Source organism: Chrysemys picta, chromosome 10 (genome assembly GCF_011386835.1).
Source record: "Chrysemys picta bellii isolate R12L10 chromosome 10, ASM1138683v2, whole genome shotgun sequence".
In the NCBI taxonomy this organism is placed as follows: domain Eukaryota; kingdom Metazoa; phylum Chordata; order Testudines; family Emydidae; genus Chrysemys; species Chrysemys picta.
In genome coordinates, this window is record NC_088800.1 from 22,117,161 (window position 1) to 22,130,277 (window position 13,117).

Genomic DNA, 13,117 nt, shown 5'->3' on the forward strand with positions numbered 1-13,117 from the left:
CTGTGACTGTTTTCCCCAGCGGCTAGGAGAATGGCTTTGTGGAGCCTACGGCAGCCCCCTCTGCTGGGGAGGACTGATGAATGTTGCTGTTGATCAAAAATTGGCTTGGCAGAATTCTGTTTGTTTATAATTTCAACAGACAATATTGATGTTTATTTTTAAGCATTTTTCCTATTTTATCTATTTAATTTTTCAGAGTTGCAGGAAATTATTGGAGGATCAGCCAATGCGGGGTTCAGACAATAATTATTTATAACAGTAGATGTTGAAATTCAAAAAGTTAAAGCTTTAAAACCACTAAAGCACAAATTATCAATATATATGTCAATATATAAAAAGTGTAAATATCCTTAAGTCAAACTCTAATAAAAAGTTCTGAAACCGCATTTTTCTTACTTTCTCTATCTGTAAATTTGTATTATCACTGATGGAAATATTTTTTGTCGTTGCGTGTGTATTACAGTGAAATCAACGTTTATCATCAACATTTACCAATAAAAATCGAATCCTTCAAGTCTAACTATAAAATAGCATAGGTGTTGCATTTTAAAACTCAAAATGTTGAGGACAGGCTGAATTTTACTGAAAATTGGGACTGTTCAGGGGGAAGGAGTACAACAACACTGGAAGGATAATGACACTATATACCTCACATGATCATTGAGAGGCTAAAGTTGTGAATGTTTGCAAAGCATTTTGAGATCTTCTTATAGATGCTGTAGAACTGCTAAAATTATTCTCAGTCTCAGTCTCCTGAAATAGCTAACAGATGGGTAGCAGTGGATTGATAGGCGGGCCTGGGTACCATGAGCTCACCACACTCAGCCAAAACAAGAATGAATGGGAATTATTAGATGCGGAACAGAAATAGCATAAGAATAGGCAGAGAGGAGAGCCAAGTCTTTTTTTCTCTTTGGCATAAAAATTACACCCCTGGGCCACATAATACAGTCAGGCTACAAGCACTTCTAGATGTTCAGTATCCAAATATTTTCTTATTTAGGAAACTTTGGTTCATAGAATCAGGGCCACTCATCAGGAATCGTGTTTTTTGATTCACCCCTCTCTCACACTAACCTGGAGATCACTTTGTCAAGGGTATGTCTTTATACAAATATTTTTTAAACCACCAAGTGAATCAACATCATACCTACAGTATTATAATTGAAAAGGTATCTTACCTGGGGAGCCTGGAGGGCCTAAACCAAAAACAAGAAAAAGAACACGGGAAACAAAGAGAAAAAATGGTGAGTGTAACTTGGCAGCTCAAGTAAAACCAACACTAAACTCAGCTGATTAGCATTAGACCAAAACGAGACAGAAAAGAACTTTCAAACTTCTGCATTGGCACTTACTTTTAATACAAAATAGTAAAACCTGTAAGTACTGAGGCATTAGTGCAGATCCAGCCAGACTTGCAGTATAATTGCTTGTGAGGATAATCTTTCAAAAACAATGCCAAGCCCAGTCATTTCTTAAATTTCCACTGATAACAATTTGACAAAGATTGGCCTCTGAATTCTCAATGCTATTGAATGAATTAATCAGGAGACAGGTGTTTATGTGCCTTTTCACTAATATGCACCTAAGTCATCCATTAATTATTATGTTTACATTACTTAGTGCCTCATAAGGAGTTCTCTAAAGCCTTAGTTGTGGTAATGGAAGAACCAGGTATCAGGTTAAACGTTGCAAATGTCATGAGAAATTTTTTTAGAGACTACCCATTCCAAAGTACACACCTTCCTGGGTAATCAGCAAGAATTAACAGGTTTGAAATAGGATGGTTAAATATTTTCTCTTCTCTAATCTGCAGTAGCTATGGCTAAATAACAAACAGACTCCTTTTACTTGTAATTGTTCTCTGTTCGGGATTGGATCTGGTTGCCTGTGAAAGTTCATTGTTTGGTAACACTAGAAATTGGATTCACTCTAGTAATTCAAAGGATATGTGTAATACAGGACATTCTAGTGGAAGCTGTCAAAGTCTGTTCTGTATGTGACTTGAACTACATCAAAAACAAACCTGCACTAGGTGTATGCAAAATATTATCATTCATTTTTCAAGGAAGAGAATCTTAGAGCCCGTAAATTAGGGTAGCTTTTACGATGTATGCTAAGGCCCCTTTGCACTGCCAGAGCAATATAAAGGGGCCTTACCGTACATGACTTCCATGCCCATAATTCTCATGAGGCAGGAATAAATAATTAATACAGGGCATAATAAGAAGTGGCAAATTATCTGTTCTATGTAACATCTGGTAAAACATACTTTTGTCAAAAACTGGGGAAAGTTGGAAGATAAGAAGAGAGATTACTGCTGGGATTAAAGAACTGAATTCTCTGTACTAACATTTTTACCAGGGCTACAAAGAATTTTTTAAAATATAAAACTCTTCATAGAAATTAAAGAAATTTACAGATCTCTGACACTAAACCTGACAATTTTAAGGCATTCATTAAAAAGCTTTATAGGAAAAGTGAAGCACAGTTTAGAACAGCACTAAACCTGCACTGACTTTTTAGAAATACCTGTAGATGCCAGTTAATACACTTTTCAGTCAATTTTCCAAGAAATGCCTGACCTTTTCACCATGGACAATTTTTTTTCTTAGTACTCTCAATTACTTTGTCATCTTGAACTCATTGAAGCTGCTAGATGTCCTTTTATCACATAGAAAAATAGAAAAGTACTTGAAATGTTGCAAATGTAATGAAGACAGCTAATGTCTACCATGTAGTGAGCTTTGTTAAAGCCAACGTTGGAGTGGGGCTTAACTGAGATGAAGATTCAGGGAGTGCACAGAAAGGGAGTTAGCAGGCATGAGTAGTGTGAAGTCAGAATTCTGGAACTCAACACAAGCTGTACTTTAAGCTGTACTTGACAGTGGAGTTGCCTTTGTTCCAGTCAAATTTCACCTGCGCTTTCAGAGGGAGTTTTTGTGTTTTGTCTCCAATATATCAAGGCTGGATCCATACAGGAGAAAATTCCCACAAAATTCTAACTCATTTTGAATTCGGGTCAGTTAAACTAATATTAAACCCTGTCGGATCGGTAGTTCATACCAACTGCAAATGGCCTGAACTGTTTTACTGAACTGGTATCCAAACCTAAGTGGTTTACTTATTTTCTCATTTTCAAGTATGTATATCAGCTTCAGCAGCTCAGACTACTATATACTTTGGCTAGCAAAGCCAAGACAGAGACCTTGGAGTAGCTAAAGCTTTACATTTTCTGGTTTTCCCAGACCACATGCAAACTTTTCATGCCTTCAGCCTGCCCCAGCCATCAAGTATTTTGAAATTCCTTTGGATTTTCTGAGAAACCAACCTCAGAGTCTCATGATATGACCATCATCATCCTTCAGAGTCCACTACCTCCACTCCTACCTTAGCCATGGCATTTTCTACAGTGATACAAGGCCGCCCTCCTGCTGGGTTGTCCATCCCATGCTGATCTAGAATCAAGAGGCTGAGCTCCAGTCTTTAATGACTGTATAGCACCTTGAAGATACCAAGAGCTATTAAGTACCATTTTAAAGATCCCAATTCCGTAATGAGCTCTGCAAGGGTGGACTCCCATGTAGGAAAACTATCTGGAAAATAAACATCCCCAGGTAACAATGTTATTCTGGAGACTTTGTAAATTCTTGTATTTACAATAGCTCGGTACTATTACTACTACTATAGGATTGCCTCTTTACTTTTTTCAAAGGAACATAAACCAATGATAGTGTACATTTTTAATCAGATCAGTAGTATCATTCCTATAAAAATTATAGTCCTACAGCCTATAATTATCTCAAGCCAATTTTTCCTCCAAAAATTATTTCATCACCAAGCATACAGCATTCAGCATAATGCTATAGTAGTATTTGAAAACATACCTGTCAAGCATATCCCTTTTGTGCTGTTACATAAATCCACCATCACACGGACCTAATATTACAAAAGAATGTAAAATTCACAACAATGCACTGAGTTTCAGTTTCTACGCAAAGGACAAACAAAACCTCTCTCCGGTTCACTTTATTCTTCTAAGTGATTGCTGTGCAAAAAGCAGTTGGGAAAATTATCTACTTTACAACTACACCAGCTTGTAGAATGTGAGCAAACTATTTAGACCTTAACTTTGGCCTTTTGAAGACCTGCATATGTATTTGTAAATTATTCTATCTTTAAGAATCTGTGCATTGTACCATTTTAGCAACATTTTTAAAAAAATACTGCATGGGCACATCTCTGGATGTAGTCAGAGTATAAAGACTTACACCTTAGTTCACTTAGATTTTCATGGCTCTCTATCTGAGATAGGTTATCAAAGATTATCAAGGCTGGCAGCAGCCAAATATGATCAGTGTTTAACTCAGACATATGTCCATTTATGGGTCATTTTCTATCATGCAACATAACTCAACTTGCTTACCAGATATATAAGGTGATCCCTACTAATTTCTTCACTTGACATAGTACAGAGCAACATGTGATTTTGGAATTCGATTATTGGAACCTCATCCATTTGTGGCACTACAATAATTGGGGTATTTTGTTCTGATACTTGTAATTGAGAGAAAGCCACAATTCACCATCTCAACAAGACCATCTTTATAACACTGTCCTTACGTTGTAGTAGGTATGCCTACTGATAAGTTCTGGTACTGTTATTTTTGATTACATTTCTTTCTTTTTTATTTACTTCCTAAGAGTGAACATTGTACTAATACAGGGCTCAGCACTGTCAAATGAGTACTCTCAACTCTCAGCGATTTGAATGGCAGCTGGCAATGTTCAGTGCCTTGCAGAATCAAAGAGTCCTTATGTAAGTACTAGCCAAGATTTCTGATCTAAAATATGCTTTATCTCATCATTCACTATACTTACAACATCTATCTTCAGATGTCACAAGTATCTTTCCAGGGTAATATAAAAACCACGGCATTCTCTTTTAAGTAGTATACATTGTCGCTGTTGTAGCTAAGTATCTTTTGATTTATAAAAATAAACAAAGGATCAAGTTTCCAGCCTTCAATTGCACTTGAGTAAAACTGTGCCTCCACTCAGCACACATGCATGCATTTGTTTTTGAATAACCTTGTGTGTACCCTTTAAATAATCTGAGGACATGCAAGGTTTACCATTTGCACCTGCAAAACCCATTGTCAACCAACTGTCATTTAATCTGTGCTTCAATCTGGAAAGTTACTGAAGCTAGGGGGTAGAAAATGCATGCGTCACGAGATCTGTAATGGGATATGTACTGCAGCTTTTGTTCTGTTGGTTATTGTTTCAAATCCAGCCCACAATGTTATTGACTAAAAGCTGTTGCTACTCGGCGACAGTTCTGAGACCTGTGTGATTGGTAGCTCCTACTAGACAGATGTCCAGGTCATAAAAACAAAACAAAACAATAAATGTAGTGCTTATTGGCACCCTTGTTGGTAAACTCAAACAAGGAGACCAAGAATTCAATGGGTATGGAGAGTAAACTTTCCTCATATCACCAATACGTCAGACTCAAAGCTCTTTAGCTGAGGAGCGTGGAGAAGTTTATACCACCATCTTCCCTGCTGAACTTCTGCTGTGGATGGAGAATTTCTGTCTCCATGGCTGTCAATTCAGCCCTTTTCATCAGCTCTAGGCTCACTTTAAACTTGGTTTAAAAAGAAAAAGGAGAGAACACCTAACACAGAAAGTGAGAGAGATACCAGGCTTCAAAGAGTTCTTCAACAAAATCAAGGAAATCAAGACCTGATATTTCTCATGTAAAAAGACAAGTCCGTTTAAAAAAAAAAAAGTATGAGGCTGTCTTTATAAATCATTTAAAATAAAAATTCAGGATACAAAAACAAAAACAATCTGGGACACAAAGGTGGTTGGTGGGGGGTTTTTTTGTTTTGGTTTTGGTTTTGGTTTTGGTTTTTGCTTTGCTTTGCTTTGCTATTCACCTATCAGAACCACTGCCTCTGATTTTTTTGTCTCTGGATCAGGTCTAGGGGTTCTGGAGCCTTAGACAAACTGGCAAAACACCACCCCTACTAGTTCACTGTCATCCACACAGAACACTAACTGAATGTTTTACTGCCCCATAGATGTTGTTGCTCAAGGTGATGGTCTATCTCAGAGATTCTCAAACTGTGGTCCGCGGACCACCAGTGGACCGCAAGCTCCATTCAGGTGGTCCGCAGATAGTTCCCTCTAAGGGGCACACCTAGGCGGCCGCACACCAGAGAATGAAGGGCCACCCACCTAATTAGTGGAGCCGCGCAGACGTGGTTCCTCTAATTAGGTGCCTGGACCCTGGAGAAGACACACATGTAAGGTGAGGTGATGGCCTTGGGGGGAATAGAGGGTAGGTGGGAGGGGGAAGTGGGGTGAGAAGAGGGGGTGGGGGGAATTTGGGATGTGCAGGGCTGCAGTGGCCAGAGAAAGAGGCCACTTTCCACGAGGGCTGTCTCCAAGTTTTTTGCCACCCCAAGAAAAAAAAAATGTCCTCCCCCCCTCCCCCGGCCCTGCTCCTTCCCCAAATCCCTGGCCCCACCTCCTCCCCCGGGCGCACCGCATTTCCCTTCCCTGCCAGGCTTGCCTGGGAGGGAGGGGGGAGAAGCGGAGCGGAGGTGCTCTCGGGGGAGGAGGCGGAGGTGAGCTAGGGGGAGTGGTTCCCCTGCCTCCCGCAGGGTTACTTCCTGCGGCCCTCCCTACGCCACAGCTCACCTCCGCTCCGCCTGCTCCCCTGACGGCGCCGCCACCACTCCGCTTGTCCCCCCTCCCTCCCAGGCTTGTCGCAAAACAGCTGATTCGCGCGGCAAGCCTGGGAGGGAGGGGGGAAAAGCGGAGTGGCGGCGGCACGCTCAGGGGAGTAGGTGGAGCAGAGGTGAGCTGCGGCGGGGAGGGTGGTTCCTCCCCACGCCCCCCATCGCTGCAGCTCACCTCAGCTCAGCGCCGGCTCCCTGCTTTTGGCGCCCCAAGCAAAAAAAAAAAGGAGCCGGAGTGCTGCCCCTTGGAAAGTGCCGCCCCAAGCACATGCTTAGAGCATTGGTGCCTAGAGCCGGCCCTCCTTTCCACAGCTCCAGGGCTTAAGCTGCCGGGGAGAGACGGCGCTCCTTCCCAGCTTCAGCTCTGTGGCTACCGTGGCGGGGGAGAGAGGGGAAGACCCTCCCCAGCCCCAGCTCCGGGGCTGCCACGGCGGGGGAGAGAGGGAGTGACCCCGCCTCCTTCCCAGCCCCAGCCCCAGCCCCGGGGCTGCCATGGCAGGGAGAGAGCACATCCATCACATTAGAAAGGTAAGACTACTGATATTAAAATATGAGTTGTGTGCTTTTATTTGTAGAACAAAAAAAGTTAATTATTAAGGTTTTTATATATATAGCGCTTTTATCCAAAGTGCTTTACAATAGTTAGCTAACGGTACAAACAACATTTGGAAAGAGCATTAAGTGGTCCGCCAAGACCCTCATCAATTTTCAAGTGGTCTGCAAAAAAAAAGTTTGAGAACTACTGGTCTACCTATTTGATATTGCCACTCTTACTCACACAATCAAGGCAAAGAACACAACTGTCTGAAGTGCCAATAAACACCAAGTGTACAACATCAGATGACACTTTCTACTGAGACAAAATTTCCATTAGAGGCTCTGATTCAGCAAAATACTAAGGGCTTGATCCAAAGTCTATGTAAATTAATGGAAATCCTTCTAATGACTTCAATGGGCTTTGGATCAGACCCTAAAGTACATGCTTAACTTTAAGTATATGACTCAAACATCTTTTAAAGTATGTTTCTTGATTGTTTTTACCTTAGAAATATCAGATCTTGACTTCCTTGTCTTTGCTGGAGAACTCTTCATAAGGACTGCCTGCCTTGAGTAAATGGGACTATGCATGCTTAAGTACTTTGAGATGGGGGGCAGTGAAAATTTTGCAAGAATGGGCCCCAGAGAAACAAATCAAAAGATCCTTCTGAGTATATGTGTTCTAATGATTCATGTATTATGTGATGCTTAGTGGTAGTGTATTTATCTACAGCTAACTAACAGGTATGCAGATTTTGAGTTCTTCATTTGTTTATTTTTTAAATAAGAAAGGGGCTTTCTGATGACCAATCCTGCAAGGTACTGAGTACTTCTGCGAGGATCAGAACACCTTAAAATTCCACTAACATCAGTGGGTGCTCAACACCTACTAAGATCAGGCCCTCTTCTTCTGCAGACCTGTGTTGACAATTAGCATGTGTTAATTTTTTCTGAGGATCTTTCAGATTCCAAGCTGCATTTCAGACCAGACAGAACAAAAATGTTCTTAACTGGCAAACATGCAAAGTAGATTCATTCAATTATAGTATTTCTCTTTCATTTGTACATCACTAAATAACAATATAAGATGATATTTCCAAAATGGTTTTAAGGCTACAGAAAGTAAAATGTTCTAGTAAAAACCATATGATCTTATGAAAAGGACTTCTTCTTCAATAAAAAGAGTTTAAAACAATGTATGCAAACCTGATCTTCCTAATATTTGTTCTGAAATATGAGAAAATAAAACATAAGCTGCTTAACTGCACAGTCTTTGTGTTTTGGACTTTTAATCGAGAACTTGCCACACAACATTCTGATGCAAAAGAAAAATCAAAAGTATTTCTGTTAAAAATGTCAAGCCAATAAACTTCTATATTATCATAATTACACACGAGTCACTTTATGCAAGTAATCTCATTAAATTCAGTTGTTATAGTGATAAAATTTACATAAATACAAACACCAATAGTTTATTAAGCATAATAGTGACCTCGTTTAGTGTGGCAAGACTGAAAAACCTTACTTCCATAAGTAATCCTTAAAGTCATTGGGAGTATTTACATCAGTAAGGGTGTGTGTGTGACAGATTTGCCTTTTCTTGTTATTTTTGAGCCAAGGCCTGCAGTCCTTATTCAGGCAAAACTCACAAGGAGTTTCCCACATGTTGATGGGATCTTTTACTGAGTAGATACAGTAGAATCAGGCCCTAGAAACACTCATGCACATGAGTGGAACCCCATATTCAGGAAAAATTCCCATTAAAGTGTGAGAAATTCAGTGCCATTTTGTCTGAGAAAAGACTTCAGAATCTGGCCCAACAATAACGAAGGGCTAAATCTTGCTTTCCTTACTCATGCCACTTATCCCACTGATTTTAAAGCTTGCTCAGTGAATAAGGTTTTGAAGAAATGGGCTGCTAAAGGGATGGCTAATATGCCTAATAGTAAAAAAGTGGAAATGTGTGTGACTGTAGTTAATTGTTCTGAATTATACAATGAGATTCAAACTAGTGGTGTAATACAGGGGAGTATTTAGAATTTTACATTCCTGAAAATTGTCATTTTATTTGAATTTATTTATAAAGGTCTCTTTTTTACACATATTATAACTAGTTTGAAAGCTTCCTGTAGTATTTTAACTAAATCCAATACTGCACTCTTTAAATAAATAACAATTAAAATAGCCACCTCTTTCAGGAAAAAATGGGAATCCTATAAGATCCTGTTAAGAGCTATTGCTCTTATTTTGTCTGCACAATAATCATCTTAAAAAACTTTAGTTACAACCTGTAAAACAGTATAGTCTGTTTTATGGATTTCTCTGCCTTAATATTTGCAGGCTATAACCAGTGTTAGTTTTTCATGGAAACTAGACTGAACAAAACCCTGGGAAATATCCTGCAGGGGCAGGGGCTGACCAAACAGCCTTTTCTCATCTCTGACTTCTGTGATATGGGAAACAGATGAGATTTGCTTTGCAATTCTGTAAATGTCACCTGCTTTTTCAGATTTGGGAACAAAGATGGAGAAAGATCTTAAAGGACTGTCCAAGGAACCTGCAAAAGTGAGTGGAATATTAGAGGCATCATTAAGGGAACATGGAACCAACTACTACAAAGGCCTTAGGTGCTCGAGGTAGGGTGGCTTAGGCTACCTGTGTGATCTGGCCCTAGTGCAGGGGTCACTGTTTCTCCTCACTCAGACATACACAAACACACACACTTTTCCTGAGACTGAGAAAGTCCCACCACTCTTCATTTATGTTAACATAAATGTGAACATTTATTTCTTAAAACACCCTCCAATAAGCTGGTGAATTTCACTAGTAAAGTTCTCAGGGCAGTACCTGCCCAGGAAAGAACTTGACCCAGGTGCTGGTGACTCAGCCCTTCCATTGGGGGAGGGAAACAGACATGTCCTTGGGACTCCACCTTGCGCCACAGCCCCTATCTCTTGGGGGGACCCTCTTATGGACCCTTCCCCTGACCCCAGCTCCTTGGAGATGCTCTCAGGGCCCAGCCCCTTCCCCTAGGGCGCACCCTACCGGCACCATGGAGTAGGTCATCATCATGAGCAACTCGTCGTTCTCGGCCCGAACGTGGCCCCTGGCGCCCGCTCCGCGGTGGCTCCTCTTGTGCCGGGCGGCTCCTGGGGCCGCTGCCCCCGGGGCGGTGGGGCCCAAGAGGGACCGCAGGATGCTGTCAGTGTCTCCCCCCTGGGGCCGCGCAGCCTCCAGCTCCCGCAGCGCCGCGCTCAGCTCCCTCCACTGGCCCAGCAGGAAGAGCGTCCCCGCGGCGCTCAGCGCCGAGAGCAGCCCCACTGCGGCCAGCAAGCAGCGCAGCGCCCGGCCGCCGTCCCCCGGCATCCCCGGCCCGGAGGCGCGCTCGGGCACGATCCTGCGAGGTCGAGCGGCTGCGGCTCCCCGGCGCTAGCGGGCAGGGGACTCGCTGGCTTCGGCTCCGGGACGGGCTTTATGGCCCCGGGCACCGTGGGCTGCTTCCACCGCCAGCCACAGAGCCGCCCGGGGTGACGAGGCGGAATGAATGGGAGAGGCGGGCGCCGCGGAGACAGGGAGCAAGGGGCAGGGACACGGGGGACCTGGCCCGGGGCAGGGCGAGGGACATGGGGGCAGGGACACAGGGGACTTGGCCCGGGGCAGGGCGAGGGACATGGGGGCAGGGACACGGGGGACCTGACATGGGGGCAGGGACACGGGGGACCTGGCCCGGGGCAGGGCGAGGGACATGGGGGCAGGGACACGGGGGACTTGGCCCGGGGCAGGGCGAGGGACATGGGGGCAGGGACACGGGGGACCTGGCCCAGGGCAGGGCGAGGGACCTGGGGGCTGGGACACTGGGGCAAGGACACAGGGTGGGGGGGACAAGGACACGGGGGATCTGGTATATAGGCGGGGCAGGGGACAAGGAGGAGGGACAGGTTTCTGGCACACAGGGGATCAGGACGCAGGATCCGAAAGAGTGGTTCCAGGCACACTAGGGTCCAAGGCCCAGAGGATAGGGCAAGTACAGGCACACAGGCGTGGAGGGTCAGCGACGGAGAAGTGAGTATAAGGGTCGGAAGAGGACAGTGGCAGGGATACAGCTGAGTTGACAAGGGTCAGTGAATCAGGCATAAGGGTTAGAGGTATGGGGTACAGAGAAACGTGGATGCAGCTGGGAGATGAAAGAGAACAGGTACCAGAGTATGGGACAGAGCCTCAGGGCAATAGTATGAGAATAGTATTGCAACTTTTTTTATGGAAGGGGCCCCTGAAATTGCTTTGCCCCAGGTCCCCTGAATCCTCTGGGCAGCCCTGTGTGGAAGATGGGCACAGTGCCAAGGGATAGGGAAAGAGGGGCAGAGGATCTAGGTTAGGACACTCATTACAACCTCTGGCTGAAATATTCATAGTGGGCATGTAAAATTATGAACCCAAAATCCCTATTTACATTGATTTGTTTAGGTACCTAAAGTTAAGCATCCACTTTGAAATTGTTTGCCTTGACCTTTGCCCCTGAAAATTGAAATTAGGTCAGGATATTGTTATGGGAACTTGCAGGACAGCCAAGGAGAAGACAACCTTTACTCCTTGTTGCTTCCAACCACGATAGACATTTAGGTGCTTAAGTAGACATCACTACTTCCACTGTCTGAGGTACTATTGTGCTTCTGGCCATATTATAAGGATAGCTGTATTACATCCCATTTTGCTGCTTGTTAAAATGATTCCTGTATATCTACAACATAATTTTGTAATTTAGAAAGCAACTTGATGTTTTCAAAAGGTACCATTTAATTCACTAATAACCATTTAAATAGTGTTATGGCTGTAGAACTGGGCACACCTCCAAAAGTCTTATGTGAATTAACATTTTATGATCATCAATGAATTATTTTACCCCAATGTGCTGTGTGGGAGATATGAACCGAATTCTGTTCCCAGTTACCAATGTAAATCCCAGAGTACCTCCACAGAAATCAATGGAGTTACTCAGGATTTATCAATGGTGTAAATCAGAACAGAATTTGGCCCATAAATGTTACAATTTTCTTACAAATCTCCAAGAGACCCTAACCCTTGAAAGAAGGGTTAAAACATCTAATTACTGAAGAAAAAATGTGTATATGTATAAACACACGAGAGCGCACACAGAAATTCAAGGTCAGTGCCAAAGTCACTGCTTTTTCCCCTGTAACAACTATGCAGGTTAACCCTTCTTAAGAGTTTGCTAGCTTTTGGAGGTTTGTAAGACAATTTACGGGCCAAATTCACTTTCATTTACACTCCATTGATTTCAGTGGCATTACTCCAAATTTACATCAATGTACCTGCAAGCCGAATTTGGCTATATCGCACACAGAGAGCACAAAAAGATTAAAATAATTAATGGATGGTTATAAAATGTTAATTTATAGTCATAACTGATGGGCTGGAAAAATTTCCCCTCCCACTTTCTGATTAGAGAACAACCATAGCAGAGACTACCCAGAGCATTCACCCCAGATTTTATACCAAGCCTTGTGCTTGCTTTGCCAGGGCACTGGAAGTTTAGCTAGTATTGTGTGCATAATCTTGCCATGCAGGAATATTAAATAAAGTTAATTGATTATGTATTATGTTACAGCCTGGAAATGGGCAGAGGTGAGGTTATGGATCCAGAACTGGAATGTTTGGTTCAAAACCAAATCAGGGCTTAGGGTTTGATGACGCTGAAATCTGTAAGGTGTTCTTTAAATCAATTGATCTTAAGAACTTTCCACCATTTTAAATGGGAGAAACCTCACAAGAGGGGTTCCGTATTCTTGGGCAGAAATCTTATCAGAATG

At 42.7% G+C, this 13,117-nt stretch overlaps 1 protein-coding gene across 2 annotated transcripts in view; it reads right to left on the reverse strand.

Annotated features, from left to right (window-relative positions):
• The window catches only part of GLDN (gliomedin), a 37,762-nt gene extending 26,908 nt beyond the window's left edge, over positions 1–10,854 (reverse strand). For both annotated transcript variants that reach the window (XR_006175323.2, XM_005295472.5), the window contains exons 1-3: positions 10,335–10,854; positions 3,888–3,939; positions 1,182–1,199 (exon numbers count right to left, since the gene is read on the reverse strand). Coding sequence is in view for 1 of the 2 variants with exons in the window: in XM_005295472.5 (XP_005295529.2) it covers positions 1,182–1,199; positions 3,888–3,939; positions 10,335–10,655 (391 nt within the window). In the remaining variant the exon portion in view is untranslated. The remainder of the gene's footprint in view (positions 1–1,181; positions 1,200–3,887; positions 3,940–10,334) is intronic.
• Between the last annotated feature and the right edge of the window lie 2,263 nt (positions 10,855–13,117).